Genomic DNA, 17,919 nt, shown 5'->3' with positions numbered 1-17,919 from the left:
AAAATATGTGTAAATATCATATAAATATATGCATATTTTTACATATATAATGTCATAAATATGCGTTTTACTTCTTCTTTATTTTATAACTTAAGGCAGAAACTGAAGCAACAAATAACATGATGTTCTTACCATGATTTTTACCTTCTTGTCTTTAAATATTTTCCCCATATTTTTAAACTTATTATATTTACATACTTTACCACAAACTCAAACATTTCCACACACATATGTGGTAGCATTCAACACCAATAAAATGCCACAGAAAATTGCCTGCATATGTGTGACTTTAAACGATTCCTTTTTGTTTTTTCTTTCTCCTTCTTACTTGCAAATAAATTCATTTTTTTGTCTTATCTTTTTATAATTCTTTTGCTCTTATTTTTCGCCCTTTAGGTATTATATGGAACGTAAGATCTTTCAACATTTGCTGGAATTAAAGTCACTGCAAATACGCTCAAATAAACTGAACGAAGCTGTTTTGGTTAAACGCGCCGTAGATGATTATCATAAATCGTGTGCCGCTCTGGGCGGTGAGACAGGCACACGTTTGCGTCGTTATAATTTTAGTGAATATACTTTTAAAAATTTCGAATTGTTCCTTTATGAAACGCTTAAGGCTTTGCAGAAACCGGGCACTTATAATTTTCAGAATATCAATGAAGTTTATGAGGAGGTAAGTGTGTGTGTGTTGGTATGATTTTTAGTGTAATGAAATGTTTGTTATTATGGTGATTGTAAGTATAAATAATTTTCCATACACTAGAATTGTTATTTAGTTAAATTGTGTGATTTGGATGTTAGGGTGTTACTTAATATTTTAAGTCCTTTATAAATCGGGGGAGTTTTCCCGTCGAGCGCGTCCCCGGGTGGCGTAGGGGGTGGTGATGGACCATCTGTCATTCAGTACCTAGCAGTTCGGGCGGACAGTCCCGAACTCCCTATTTAGCCTACCACATAGGGTTATCCCTAGCCACCGACTGTCCAGGTGACTAGCTATTTTAACATGTACAAGTGTTTTTTAAGTGTCCCCTCTCTCGCTTACATAGGGGACACTAAAGTGACGATTACCTTCAACCTCGTTTACAAAGAGTACATCCGTGACGAAAGACGAATTAGAGTCCACCAGGTGGTTTAACAAAAGTGGAAATCACTGTCTTTTTCCTATGCATTGACCCTTTGTCGAACTGCAGGGTATTCTCCAGTTTTAGTTTTACTCAAGCTGAGGGAGGGCAGATTGTCCACCACCTGGGAATATTATATTCCCCGCGGACCAAAAACTCGAAAAAAACAAACATGGAAAATAAAAAGAGAAAAGTAACGCAGGGAATAAATAACCCAGTACCGGCGATCTACTCGCGAGTCACTTGTCGTCGTCATCCTGCAATCGTGAGCAAAATACTACTACGGAGGCCTCCGTGGCAGACAATACGTCAAGTGTACAGCATGCCATTGGCAAAAACATAAGGGTGAAAGAGAAGGATGTACTCGGAGAGAGCTCTTAGCTGCCTCAGCCTTTAAATATAGGTGAGGTTTCCGACTCTGAATCCTCAGATGCTAATAACAACACCATTATAGCAAATCGCAAGAAGGATAAAGTAGAGCAAATGGTGAAAGACGTAAGTGATAGCATAGCTATACTACCTACTACTAAGAAAAGACTATCTGGAGCACAGATGAGGAAATTGAAAAAGATGCTTCAGGATATCATAGCTAGTCAATCCCACGACACACCTAAGAAGAAATCGGACCTTCTCACAAGATCTGAGGCAAAGAGGATCAGGTCTCCCGAGGAGTTGACAACCGAGAATAAACCTAAGAAGAAAAAGAGCTCACCGTCTTCTAATACGCAGTCGAAGCCAAGCCACACTTCACTCAAAGGAACCTCAAGTCAGAATCCTGCGAGTAAGGTTGACAACGCCAAGCCAGATATTTCGAAGAGGAACACGTCGGCGAAACCAGCCTCGAAGGTAAGGGCCCCGAAAAACGAGGAAGGAGAAGCTAGACGGTGTAAAAGGAAAAGAGCCGCCATCTTACGCCAAAGTTCTCAGAAGAAAACACCGGAACGATCACTGCTATGCAGTTTAGGATGCCGGTAATCCGACAGGCAAAACTCCAATAGACCAGCATAGTAAGGTAGAATTTGTGGTGAACAATAAGATAGTGGACCACGCAATCGCTTTGTTCTCAAAATCTAAACTAGGCTTGAAATTGTCATTAGAAACGATTCTAGAATCCTAGTCATAACATAACATTACACAAAAATGTTCCCATATCCATCCGTCTGTCCATGTTCGTGTAAATCTTGCAATCAAAAACAATCCATCAAAAACTAGTTAATGAGTTGTATGTATAACTTACTTTTCAATGACTAATAAATACCATCTGTATTATTTTAAAGAACTCTAATAAAGACTTACATATATTTATATTCGTAAGTACTTATTTTTTTGATTTTGCCATTTTCCGTTCTCAACTGCAAATTTACACAAACCATTAGTGTTATGAGTATGACAGCAGATTAACTAACACGAGACCTGGGTTCATATCCAAAAGTTCAAAATTCGTTTGTTCGTAAACAAACAACTTTTAAACTCCCAAGTTGTAATGACTTATTTGTCAGCGAGCGTGGTAAGCACTTGATTTCAATGACATCGCTACGTTAAAATAACGAGTTATAATGAATAAGTAGTGAAAAATGCTTTAAATTTTATTTAAATTACTTACTTTTCAATATTTGTAAGTTTTTGCTGGGATACTTTAATCAATGAATTCGTTGTTATGTTTTTATACTTGTGTACTGTATTATATGGTAAGACATATCCATCTTTCGAGTTTCATAATTATCCAAATCCATCATATTTCCAATAAATGTTTATTAAAAACCAATATACTTTCTTAAAATCTGATAAATGTATTTCGTTTTGTTATCCTTATAGGCTGAAAGACGTTTAAGTCCTGATTATAATGCATACGAAAAGGCGTTGCAGTGTACTACACGAACACATCGTTGTCTGCATGCAGCTCATGCATATACCGGAATACCTTGTGCCGCATACAGTAAGTATAAGCATTCATTAATTAATGAATCTTAAAAATGGGTAATGAATATACGTATATTGCGGTATTTCCAACAATCATTTAATCAAGTCAATACAAAATAAAAAAATTTTACAAGAAAAAACTGAGCAAAATCTGTGTTTAATACAAAGATGTTCTTGGTAATCTTAATATTCTGTTATGATATAAAAATAAAAATAGCCAACTAAACCGCATAGACAACACTTTTTCTAAGTCCTACTTCCAAATAACTTCAAACATCATTAACTTTGAAAGTTTCTCAACATCTTATTATTTTCTTCATAAATTTCAAAATCAACTTCATTTCTAGTATACAACGCACAAAAACAAAAGTCAAAGACGATAAATTAACAAATCTGTATACTAAACGCAAAAAGCCATCAGTAATCCATCATAATGTGTATAATAAATAAATAAATAGACCAACTAAAATAAGAATTTTATAGCGTACTAATCTTTAATCATAAAAACAAGGAAATGAATAAAAACACAAGCAACCCACAAATAATTCAAAGACAACAAATTTGTTAAGCAGCAGCAGCAGCAGTAGTAAGCTGCTATTTTATTTGCTACTGTAGCATTCAGCTCAATTCACTACATCATAAATACGCAATAAACCAAAAACAACAAAAAATATATATAAAATAAAATGAAAAATTTAATAGAAAATTGTATTACTACTTACAAGTACAAGCAACCAGACAACTAACAACAGCATATTAAAATAGCAAAAACAAACAAAAAAATATCGCTAAGAAGACTAGAAGATGATGACGATGATGATGCTAGAACAAATAAAATAGCAAAAAAGTATTTTTTTTGCTGGAATTTTAAACCTCATTATTGCAGAACAAAATTGACATCAAAAGACTTCCGACTGCATCTTAGGAAAAAAAGAACATTTTGTTGAGGACTGTTGTTGTGCGTTTTATGTTATTTATGTTACAATTACGGAAAATAGTATTAAAATGGAATTATGTGTTTTATCTTTTGCTCTCATACTTTATAACCGAATTTATTAAAACACATACATAAGTATTTATGTGTATATCATTTTATTTGGACTTTATATATAGAATTACAAGCTAACACTATTAAAGTTTTATTTTGTGTTTAAATATATGTACATATATCATTAGATTTCCTCAGCTATGATTCTTATATTCGGCTATCCATGGACGTTATGAGACACCAAAGGCATCAAAATGTCTATGATTATAGTGATATAAACTCCATAGATTACAAATATACCATTTATCAAGGAACATTTTAATGCCATAAAGCTGGTGTTTAAAATACCTCAGAGTTTAAAGGGTCAAGCATTTTCAGAGGGGGAAATTTGTAGGAGGGGCTAGGGTCAAATAAGGGCCCCTAATTACAACTTATTTTAATTTTCTCATAATTGGGAGCTCCAAATCCCATTTTTCAGGGTCCGGTTATATGGAGGCTAGGTGAAATAATGGACCAATATGAACCAAAATCAAAAATTCAAAATTAATAAGGTTCGTCCGTGGGTCCAAGGTAATACGTGTACCAATTTTCATCGAATTATTTTCAAAATTGCGACCTGTAGTTTGAGACGGGCAGACGAACGGACATGGCTTAATCGACTCAGAAAATGATTCTCAACCGATTGGTATACTTAAAGTATAGGACCATTAACAATACCACTAAAGTGGTGTAGGGTAAAACAATTAAAACTGTTTATTGGAAATTGTTCTCCGACATATTTCTGTACTCGATTTTTTTCTTGAAAAATTTAAATATAATAATTACACAAGACGACACAATTTTTACAAAGTCGAAACCCTGATACCAATTTATACTTATCTAAAGTTTTGAGCCGCGCTGAATCAAGTTTTTGAATCAAGTTTTTACCATCATATGTGGGATTTGAGATATCGTATTCTGAAATTTGAAAAACCCTATTTTTGAGACGTCATAAAAGCTCCAAAACAATATTATTTACAACTTTAAAATATAGGCTTAAAATCTGCTATATATTGGGATATCTTCAGCTAAACTCATGGCTATCGGTATAGTCATGGTAAACCATGAGGCTATTATGCTTTGTAAATATTGTTTATAACAGCAAAAATTCTGAATCCACGCCTACTTGACGATACTCCAATTGACTCAAAATCTATTTCTAATTCGATTTGACGATGTCTGTCTGTCCGTCCGTCAACTTCTCAGTAACATTTCTCCGAATAGCTTGGTCTTAACCAGATTGTCTAAAATGTACATGGTCGATAAGGTCGCGAAAATCATTCAGGAACTTCATACCGTTACGTTTAACACTAAGAACTATGTAGGCGTTTTTAAATTTCTCAAGGCATTCATCTCGAACGTAATAATATAATCAAAATAAATTCTCCATTGCGTTTCCGTTCCAGCACACGAGAGCATTGTCGAAAACGAAATTGCCAACAAATGTGGTATTTATATTACGTTAGCTGTGGTATCAAAAAACGGAACTCAAGTGGTCCCTTAAAACCACTTACGGAAGAAAACATTCCCCCTTGATGGGCATTCGTTAACACTTCTTATATGCAGTTGTTGTTTAGACGAAGAAGGTCATATCACTTACCCAAATTTTTAGTTTTTCGATCAACATTATACAGACTCTAATAAAAACATTATTAATTTTCTTTTTACAAGTTATAAAAAAAATATTATAATTAATTTTTCAAGAATTTAATTAAAAAACCCCAACTGCCAACTGTTCTTACATACATATTTTTCTGTGATTTTATTGCTGAGTTTCATGTTTAAGGTTCATTACTTTTGTTGGTTTAAAATATTAAGTTGTTTCCATAGCTTTTGTCTGTTTCTGTTTTGTTTTCATCTTATCACGATGCACTTCATTTTCTTATTATTATTATTATTACTTTTTTCCATTTTATTTAAAGATAAATTACAGTTCGTAAAAGAAAAAAAAAAAAAAAAAAAAAACATTGTATGAAAAAATAACAGAGAAATAAAAGTAGAATTTAATTTGTGACATTTATTTGAGAATTTTGGTTAATGTTTATTGTTATAATACTTTTCGTTCACATTTAAACCATTTCTTTTTCTATTGCTCTCGCTAGCACACACACAACAATATTTTTTTATTCCTTAGATGACAATAAATGTTGCTATTTTATATGTTTATATGTACATATATCTCTATGTGTATTTGAAAGTTAAAATATATTTCTATGTATGTGTTTATGCATTTTAGTGACGTCGCCACATGCTTGACGTTGATGCAAATGATCCCTTGATGTCAAAACCATCTGATGTTTTTGTTCATGTTCTTTTTTTTGCTCTCTCTTTATTTTGTTGCTTCTACTACTGTTGTTATTGTTCTTATTGTATTTTAGCGTGTATTTACAATGTTGTACGTTTTAACAAAAATTGTTGAAATATTACTGTTTGCATCTATAGTATATCTGTGTATAGATCTGTTACTACCACTATTGCAACTTCAGTATGCCTTTTTGTATGTGCGAGTGTGTGTGTTTGGCATTGTTTTTTAGCTGAAGCATGATGCAATTTTATAATGCGTCGCTTGAGGGGACACATCAAACAACTGTGTAGAACAATTCACCAACATCTAAAGCAATGTTTCTTTGACACAGTATTTTGTGTTTTTTGCTTTTTTTTATATAATTTTTACTTCGTTTTTTTATTTGTTTTCGTTTGTGTTCTTGTGCTTTCATTTTAAACTCATGTTGTGATATTTATAAGCGAAAATACTTAAAAGCATCACTATGGTTATGGTGTGCACGGTGGGCTAAAGATTTTTGAAAGCAATTGTAATGTAAAACTAGATGAAAAGGTTAATACTTATTTTATTAGAACAAAATGTATGTATATTGTGGATATGCATACCCCTCATCTTGTTTTGACATTGAATAGCGGTCAAAAGTATCGAATCCCCTTCGCCACCTTTTTAAGCTTATAAAGGAAAATAATAACAATTCGATGTATCACTTTGATTTGTTATTTCCTTTCAAAAATATGATTTCTTTCTATAAAACGAATCACTGTGCATTTTTTAGCTCTAATCTTGGTTACATTTATTTTCCATTTTTCCCTTAGTTTTTTTATTTTTTCAAGATTAACTACTGTTTGTCTACATCTTCATCTTCTTTTTCAACTGTGTCTTAATTTTGTGTTCCCGTATTAGCGCCTCAATTCCTTCCATTCTTTACAAGTAAAGAAGAAAAGCCACCAAAATGATGTTTTTGATGTAGTTGTTGTTGTTTCTAGCACAAACATATAAAATTGGGATGAAAAAAAAAGTATCGCTTGAAGTTATAAGATTTTTTATATAAATATTGCAAGTTTTTTTTTACTATTAATATAAAAACGAATATGTATAAGTATTGTTCTATATATAAAACATTTCACATAGTTTTTGTTACTATCGCTGTTGTTATTATTGTTTCTGTTGTTGTTACATTACTTTATATAACACATAAAACAAAACCACACTTAGTCGTCATGGCTCTGAATGTAATTTATTTTGTAGTTTTCAGTTATTTTTGCAAGAGCATATACTTTGGGACCCTCCCCAAGTGCAAAAAAAAAGAAGGAAATACTTGCAAACAACTGGCAGCAGTTGAAAAGTAATATCAAAAATACCTTAATACTTCCATTAAACTCACATATACATGCTCATATAAACCACTGCTTGTTTGTCAAAAGGACAATGTTGCTCTTTTCGTTTTATTTGTGTGCTAAAAGTTGTCGTCATGGCTCTGAATGTAATTTATTTTGTAGTTTTCAGTTATTTTTGCAAGAGCATATACTTTGGGACCCTCCCCAAGTGCAAAAAAAAAGAAGGAAATACTTGCAAACAACTGGCAGCAGTTGAAAAGTAATATCAAAAATACCTTAATACTTCCATTAAACTCACATATACATGCTCATATAAACCACTGCTTGTTTGTCAAAAGGACAATGTTGCTCTTTTCGTTTTATTTGTGTGCTAAAAGTTGTTGTTGTTTTTAGCACAATACACACAGTGTAAAAGTAGTCTATCAAACTAGAACACATACGCTGCAAGAACTTAAACAAAGAATTCAAGATCTGAAAAAAAATATGGAACAAGAACCATCACACCACAGCTGGTGTTTTAGGTTTTGGTGGAAAAAAGGCACTATTGAATTGAATTGTTCATATAAATTTTTTTAGAGCAATAGTATGAGAGAAGTTTTTTTTTGTTTTCTTTTTGTAGGTAAATAAAATTTTCTTTTTTTTTTGTTAAAGCGAGGTGCGTTTTAGAATTAATAGAATAGACAAAAGCTATGAAATTATTTCCTTTGATATTCGTTAATCAATATTTATTAATATTTCTAACATAACATTACTAAAACATCTATAAATATTAGACTTCTCAACTGCAAATCCCAAACACCCTCGACTACCCTGACGTATGAGTAATATTTATTTGTTTGTTTAAATAAATTATAAAGTATACTTCGTGTGGCCCACATGTACACATTTTTATCACAAGCAAATGTAATAACAACAATAAAAAAACTATAAACAATAGTAGTTTTACTTTGACTTGATAAATGATTGTGTAATTCTAAAAAAAAACTTTATATTAATAATTCATAATGTTTTTCATTCATTTTAGTACGTTTTTATTAATGACAAACAGTTTTCAGCTTTAATTCATTAATTTCTTTTTATTTCTCCCGCTCTCTCTCTTTTGTTTCCACTCTTCTATTCTTTTTTCCCTTTTGCATAACAGTTCCCATGATGAATCATCACACAATGCCAAAATTTGGTTTTGGACCATATAAAAAAACCGGTGTGGGTAGTTTTTATCTACCCAAAATTCTTACAACTGGCACCGCCTGCAATGGCAAAGTCGCCCTCGAATTGTCACACGGCAAGAGTAAACAATTAATATCACTGCCATCGGAAAAACTCGACAGTAATAAAAGATATTTTGTTACATTTACCGTTAAGGAAACGGACAAACAGCAGCAACAAGGTGCCTCAGCCAACGGTTGTGACAGCAAAACTGGTACATCAGCCGTCAATTGTACATCAGCTTCCGAGGATAAGTAATCAAATAAGAAAATGAATTATAAAATTGTTATTGTATACTTAGAAATTGTTTAAAATTAACTAAGTTAAATTATTCGATTATAGTTTTTCTATAAGTTTTCTTCAAATGATACATCGAAATAGAGTGTATTGAATAAATGTAAAAGAATTTAAAATTTATTATAGTTTTAGTGTTCTTTTCGCAGTCGAACAGTAAGTAAATTCTTTTAATAATATTTATCAAGTTTTTGCAGAATGAAGTTCGTTTTTAATTTTTGTTTTCGAACTTCTAGCAGATATATGCTCGTTAAATGTTGTCTTCGCTAGTAGTTCCACAAGATTTTATAGAAAACTAAATCTGTAAGGAATTCACACCATGACTAGACTATGACCAGACTATGACTAGACTATGACTAGACTATGACTAGACTATGACTAGACTATGACTAGACTATGACTAGACTATGACTAGACTATGACTAGACTATGACTAGACTATGACTAGACTATGACTATGACTAGGACTATGACTAGACTATGACTAGACTATGACTAGACTATGACCTAGACTATGACTAGACTATGACTAGACTATGACTAGACTATGACCTAGACTATGACTAGACTATGACTAGACTATGACTAGACTATGACTAGACTATGACTGGACTATGATAGACTATGACTAGACTATGACTAGACTATGACTAGACTATGACTAGACTAGACTAGACTATGACTAGACTAGACTAGACTATGACGACTAGACTAACTATGACTAGACTATGACTAGACTATGGACTAGCTATGGACTAGACTATGACTAGACTATGACTAGACTATGACTAGACTATGACTAGACTATGACTAGACTATGACTAGACTATGACTAGACTATGACTAGACTATGACTAGACTATGACTATGATAGACTATGACTAGACTATGACTAGACTATGACTAGACTATGACTAGACTATGACTAGACTATGACTAGACTATGACTAGACTATGACTAGACCATTACTAGACTATGACTAGACTATGACTAGACCATTACTAGACTACTACTTTATTACTCCGTAATGAAAAAATGATTGTAATTATCACACTTCATTTTATTACACTCTTTCTTCAATGAGAATCCCTTTGGATTCATTTTTTTTTTTTGTTTTTTTTTTAATGCAGCTAGAAAATGTCATTGCCAACAGATAAGCTCTGTTATTAACGCTCCTTGTATTGCAGAATGGGTCGTTTCATTCATGTCAGGCGCTTTAACGTACTTTTGTGTTTCTTCTTACATTTTTTTCCCTAAAAAAAAAATTAAAAAATGATGTAAGAAGAACGCTTAAAGTCTTTGGTATAGCAAATTCTTATATGAAGCAAAAAAGAAAACATTAAATATGAGAGATATTTATACATACATATTTATGTTTTATGTTGGGGGAGTTGAAAAATGAAATTAGTGGCAATGAAGTTGTTGAAAAATTTTGTAAGTGTGCCCTACGGTAATTATTTTAAATGGTGTTGACTTGATTGATTTTTTGATTGTGATAAGTTTTGATGTTACCTATTGCGTTTAGCCCAATAATATAATTGTTTTTTTTTTTTTTTTGTATTTTAAAAGAGATTGAAGCCCGGCTGTTACTCGTTTGTCTGCCAAGCAGCAGAAGGGTTTTAGTTAAGAAAATAGTTTAGATCAAGTCAAATAGGACACAAAATGAGTTGGTTGACAAAAAGAATCTATATTGTTTTGAGATAAAACTTATTAATTACTTACACTTTTATACCGACTGTAGAGTATGAACAAAAGTTCTTAAGATGAATAAAACAATAATGTTCTTATGATTGTCGTATAGTCATCTAGTTTACAATGAATACTTCGTTATGAATTAATGTTCTTGAGTTATTTTCATCATAATTCACCATGTGCAATGAAAATTTTCGTTCTCTTTCGTTTTTTTCAACGAATTTTTTTTATTTTTTTTATTATTATTACTTTTTTATATGTTGGTGTATTATCTGTTATGCGAATATAAATATATATTTCCTCTTAAATTCAACTTGCCGCCCTAGTAAAATACACAAACAACAACTTGTTTTCTTCGTTTGTGTTCCCTTTGTGATTAATAACTGCACATCTAAAGTAAAGAAAAAAAAAATTATATTAAATAGAATTCAAGGAAAGAAAAAAAATCTGAACACACACACACACTAAAGTACTCATCATTTTTACTTCAAACATCAAAGTGGTGTTAAAGACGAAGTATGTAGTTAAAAGGAAGGAAAATCCTGCAAGTACACGCACTCACACTAATGTGAAGCTAGTTATCAAAAGCGCTCACTGTAATACAATTTACATAAATATTACGTATGGATGTATTATACTTGTAAATATATGCAGAAATTCAGCATACATATTTACAGCAAACAGTTAAGAGTATAAAAGTAGCAAAAAAGTTCTGAAAGTGTTAAAATTTTGAAAAAAATAGCTATTATTTCTAAATCTTAAATTATAACTTATTATTTGTTTCTTACTTTAGTGATAATCTCATACGGTTTATTTCCCTTTTTCATGATTTTGCTGTAAAGTTACGTTGCAATTTATGTTACTCCGCTTATGTGTAAAAAGTAAAGCAAAGATAAAATTTAATAAAGTAAACATTTCATTAATGTATGTGTATGCTCTTACATATTTATATCGAAATGTGTATGTTGTTCCAAAAAAAAAAACATAAATTTGTAGATTATTTGTGTATTCCTGGATTTAAGTGCGTAAGTAATTGTACCTTCTACTGCTTACATATGTATGTGCTTATTATCCTAACATTATTTACAAACATACATTTGTAGTTTTGTATTTGATTTGATTATGACTTATATATGACAAAGTTATACATAGACATACATTTTTTGTTATATATAAACATAATACATTATTTATTTGATTACTTTATATTTCTATAAACAAATATGATTTACTTATCAACGTGAAATATTAATAATACCTTTTTCTTATTAAGGTACTGAGTTAAGATTGAGTTTTATGGGGGGAAAAACTAATTCTTATAATTTTATTGAACAAATTTAATAACATATTTTAACATACATATGGGGAAACGAACTGAACTTTCTTAAGATGATCCATATATTATATAATTACCCAGCAAAAACATTCACTACCATGTAGGGGGTTATAATGCTAAAATTTAAGTCATTATTTTAACACAGTGATGTCATTGGAGGCAAGTACTTACCACAAACGGTTACAAAAAATTAGAAAAATTACACAGAGGGAAAAAGAAATATACACGCCTGGTACCAAATTGACACCAAAGAGATTATAATTTTTCAATAACATCCGTTGTCAAAGTATATACATATGTACGACAACACTATGTAATGTTGCCAACTCAACGTTGTCAATGCAACAATTCGTTGTCGAAATCTAAATTTCATACACATCTGTTGTCTAAATGTTAAAGAACGTGATAAGCTTACTATTGGCAAAGGATTGTTGTCAACATTACATAGTGTTGTCGTACGTATGTATATACTTTGACAACGGATGGTATCGAAATATTATAAACAATTTGGTTCCCTCTGTGTAGTCATTGCAAATTGCATGAAAAATCGTAAACAGCTTCTATAGCTTCACGCGTAAGAGGACTAATGAATAAGAATATTATGCACATTATTAGTAAGAACTTATTAGACTACTTCTATGTAATCAAGACAATATGAAGTAGTTATAGAAAAGTATGTTACAATTGAAAGTAATTATCTTGCTTTTGCTGGGTATGTAATGAAATGTGTGCTATGTAGGTTATTTCCTATAACTTCTGATCGGATAGGCGGATATAAACCAAATTTCGACATAAATTTATAAATTGAACAAGAAAACAATTTTGAAATCCTTTCTTTTCAAAAACATTTTGAACCAATATTTCGAAATTCTCTTTACGATCGTGCCTGTAAAAAGTATTAATTTATAATCCAGTACATGCAAAATTGTATGTTAAAATGTACATGCATGTACTCTCATTTAAAATTGTGTTTATAATAAAATACAAAACATTCAAATATTTCGCGTTGCTATATTTGTAATAAACATTTCATACCACGTTCTACATGTAGAAATACATTCATACGCACATACCCAGCAAAAACTTATTTTGAAAAGTAATGAGTTAAAAGGGTAAACACCGCTTTTCACTACTTCTTCATTAGCATTTTAACTCATTACTTTAACATGATGATGACTTAGGAGGCAAGTATTTACCACGCTCGCTTTCAAATCACTACTTAAATAACTACTTACAAAAAAAAGTTAAAAAGTTGTTTTGCTTTAAAAACAAACAAAAAATTGCTCACACAGAATACGAAACTGGGCTTCTTGTTCGTTATTTCGCTATCTTAAGAGTACTCAAAAGTAATGCAGAAGGTAAGTAGTATCCACTGAAAAGTAAGTGGTTATGTAAGTACAAGCCTTTATCGAGTTTTTGCTGGCTATATGAAATATTTACAATATTAATTTCAATTTGTATTGTACTCTCTGCATTAAAGAAGACCTTGAAGTATAGATAAAATATCAGAATGAAAAGTATTTTAATTATTGACCACAATTTCTACATGAAATTGTTGCGTTTCGTGACTGAAAGCATGAGTATCCACTTAAATTGTTGTTTATCAGTTTCACGGTTTAATTATAATGTTAACAAAAAATATAAATAAAATTTTTATGGACTTACATTCGCATACATATAAATATGCAGCCAACAACAATAATACATACATACTACATACTTATTCAACTGGGGAATTAAAGGTGTTGAAACCAATGACATATTATTACCAATAACTGGTACAACAACAACAACTTCATAGTACTAGTATAACAATAATAAAACACTAGTTTCTCTTCTCTCGATTTTATCCTCAATCAATAAGTGACTCTGCTATCGTAAGTGTCGGTTTATTTCTGCTCTGTGTGTTTGTATTGGCGAGAAAGTGTGTGAGTGTATATGTCAAGGAGTGTATATCATGTGTGCGTGTGTTTTGTATATATACATAAATATGTGTGTTTGTGAAGGAGTGGACAGATTATTAATGTATTAATTGTTGCTTGCTACTGACTGTTTCGTGTTGTTGGCAATTGTTAACATGTTTGTCCTTGTTATCAATAAACGCACACTCGCATACACATATATATGTATGTATGTTTATCTACGCACATACACACTCATTTTCAAACATACAAATTTGACATTTAAGTACCTGCCAAGTGCTAAGTGGTAGAAGGCGCAGTGCATCTCACCTCCTGCTAAAAACAGCAGCAACATCTAGCACACCAAACACCATCATCAGCAGCATCATCGAAATTATTTGCACACGTACGTTTATACAAGCTCATAACATGTGGGTCACAATCCATTTATAATAGGACAAAATTGAGGCCTTATAAAAGGCCTTTAACGATTTGAAAACTTTTTTGATTATAATATGTCAAAATTCCTTTTTGTGTAGGAATTTTTTAAAGATTTCGGGAAAGTTTTCGGATTTAGATGTATATGATCTTTCGGAAATCAAAGTAAGTATTTCATGTAAGGCTTGCAAAGCCAAGGCCTTTCCCTTTCTTCATCGCTGGCAGACACAACTTTACATACACACAAATCTACAATTAGTGCATGATTGCGTTGTTTTAGTGCATGTAGGTGTTTGTGATATGTGTTCGTACTCAAGTGTAAATGTCATTTACTTGTTGGATTTGGTGACAAGTAGTGTGAACAAAATCTTACAACTACATTTGTTTTAGCAATATTATTTGTTGATGTGTTTGTGTATTTAATACTTGGTTACCATATGTTGCAATTTTATAATTTACGTACTTAGTTGTATGTTTGTGTGTATAGATTTGAAGGTGTTAATGTTTAACATCATTAAGTTTGAAACTGGTTAAAAAAATATTTGTTTGTTTTTGAAGTCGTAAGCTTAGTTTCAATTTCCAATTTGTTTGATTAAATGTTTATATCAAATGCTTAAAACGGCAAAGGTCTGCAGAACGAATTGAGAAGTAAAATAAGTTAGAGTGCTATATTCGGCTGAGCCGAATCTTAAATACCCTGCACCAGCTACTTTTATATTAATACTTTTCTAATTGATCAAATATTTGTAGAAATAAGTTTTCTCATGTCTTAAATAGAAAAATACCAAGATTTAAACAGCTTAAATCTATTACAATTCCAAGATTTATTGAACATTACAAACGCCATTTTCTTTTATATTTTTATAGCGCTATATTTCAGACAAATTTTGTATCTATATCGTAATTTAGTAATAAGTAATGGGTGTTTAAGTGATTTTCTTAAGGGAACCTTGTATGGGACCGACCGCACCCATGTTATGAACCGATCGTAAAAAAATCTTGAAATAGAATTTTTGTATACAAAACTAATATTTGTGCCAAATTTTATATCAATAGCTTTATTTGGTAATGAGTAATTTGCGTTTAAGAGATTTTCGTAAAAGGACCTTATGTGGGAGCTATGACCAATTATTTGGTAATAAATATTGTGCATTTAAGAGATTCTGAAAGGGACCCTGTATAGCAGCTGTGATCAATTATGGACCGATAGGAAAACAACTTCACAGTAATATTTCTCTGTATATGAGCAATACTTCTGCCAAACTTTATATGGATATCTTAATTTAGTAATGAGTTATGTGCGTTTATGTGATTTTCAGGAGGGGACCTTGTATGGAACCAGTTATGGACCGATCGGAAAAAATTTCTCAGTATAATTTTTGTGCATATGGGCAATACTTCTACCAAATTTTATATGGATATTTTAATTTTGTCATGAGTTATGTGTGTTTAAGTGATTTTCGGGAGGGGACCTTGTATGGGAGCTATAACCAATTATGGACCGATCGGAAAGAAATTTCACAGTAATATTTCTGTGTATATGAGTAATACTTGTTTTAAATTTTATATGGATATCTTAATTTAGTAATGAGTTTTGAGCGTTTAAGTGATTTTCGGGAGGGGACCTTGTATGGGAGCTATGACCAATTATGGACCGATCTTAATTTAGTAATGAGTTATGCGCGTTTAAGTGATTTTCGGGAGGGGACCTTATATGGGAGCTATGTCCAATTATAGACCGATCCAGAAAATTTTTTCTCTGAATGAATTCTATTGACAAAAGATTTTAATTTGTAAAATTTTGTGAAGATAACCCATTTTGCGAAAATATGTACTTTTGTATGGGAGGTATATGAAATTGTGGACCGATTCCGGCAATTTTCAGTAGGGATCAAGCTCTTGTGTAGAAACGATTGTATGGTGATTTTCATGGAATGGTTTCGAGAAAATTACATCAGAATGTGTAAAAAATGCTTATTTTTTTCGAGGTTGTTTTAAATTTTGATTCATAACTTTTCCCGGTGTGAACCGATTTTGCCCATCTTCAAACCAAACAACTTAGGAAAATGAAGAACATCTTATATATTTTCATTTAGTCAGGACGCTGCATGTTTCCAGTTGAAGATTAAAATATCCAAAAGCTGGCTGGCTGGCTGACTAACTAACTACTAACTAACTAACTAACTAACTAACTAACTAACTAACTAACTAACTAACTAACTAACTACTAACTAACTAACTAACTACTAACTAACTACTAACTAACTAACTAACTAACTAACTAACTAACTAACTACTAACTAACTAACTAACTAACTAACTAACTAACTACTAACTAACTAACTAACTAACTAACTAACTAACTAACTAACTAACTAACTAACTAACTAACTAACTAACTAACTACTAACTAACTAACTAACTAACTAACTAAACTAACTAACTAACTACTACTAACACTAACTAAACTACTACTAACTAACTAACTAACTAACTAACTAACTAACTAACTAACTAACTAACTAACTAACTAACTAACTAACTAACTAACTAACTAACTACTAACTAACTAACTAACTAACTAACTAACTAACTAACTACTAACTAACTAACTAACTAACTAACTAACTAACTAACTAACTAACTAACTACTAACTAACTAACTAACTAACTAACTAACTAACTAACTAACTACTAACTAACTAACTAACTAACTAACTAACTAACTAACTAACTAACTAACTAACTAACTAACTAACTAACTAACTAACTAACTAACTAACTAACTAACTAACTACTAACTAACTAACTAACTAACTAACTAACTAACTAACTAACTAACTACTAACTAACTAACTAACTAACTAACTAACTAACTAACTAACTAACTACTAACTAACTAACTAACTAACTAACTAACTAACTAACTAACTAACTAACTAACTAACTAACTAACTAACTAACTAACTAACTAACTAACTAACTAACTAACCTAACGAACCTAACTAACTAACTAACTAACTAACTAACTAACTAACTAACTAACTAACTAACTAACTAACTAACTAACTAACTAACTAACTAACTAACTACAACTAACTAACTAACTAACTAACTAACTAACTAACTAACTAACTAACTAACTAACTAACTAACTAACTACTAACTAACTAACTGACTAACTTACTAGTACCCTTTGAATAATTAAAAAGTACCAAAAAGTCCCTCCTATACGTTATCCTTTATTTCGGGCTTCACTGCTTGATTTCCTGTTTGTGGAGAACCTTTTCATGTAATTAAAGGCTGTAAGTAAAGGAATAATCACAAATATAATGTATTATGAATTTCCTTATGGTTTT

At 31.2% G+C, this 17,919-nt stretch overlaps 1 protein-coding gene across 1 annotated transcript in view; it reads left to right on the top strand.

The window, feature by feature from the left end:
- The window catches only part of LOC119607169 (inversin), a 64,388-nt gene extending 55,161 nt beyond the window's left edge, over positions 1-9,227 (top strand). The window contains exons 5-7 of the mRNA XM_037960974.1: positions 397-676; positions 2,940-3,060; positions 8,834-9,227. Of these exons, the coding sequence (XP_037816902.1) occupies positions 397-676; positions 2,940-3,060; positions 8,834-9,156 (724 nt within the window). The 3' untranslated portion in view covers positions 9,157-9,227. The remainder of the gene's footprint in view (positions 1-396; positions 677-2,939; positions 3,061-8,833) is intronic.
- The last annotated feature ends 8,692 nt before the right edge of the window (positions 9,228-17,919 follow it).

The sequence above is a fragment of the Lucilia sericata genome, unplaced genomic scaffold, assembly GCF_015586225.1.
Source record: "Lucilia sericata isolate MDLA Ls3-8-SP2 unplaced genomic scaffold, ASM1558622v1 Contig000666F_arrow, whole genome shotgun sequence".
Classification (NCBI taxonomy): domain Eukaryota; kingdom Metazoa; phylum Arthropoda; class Insecta; order Diptera; family Calliphoridae; genus Lucilia; species Lucilia sericata.
This window is presented reverse-complemented; position numbering and strand designations above follow the sequence as displayed.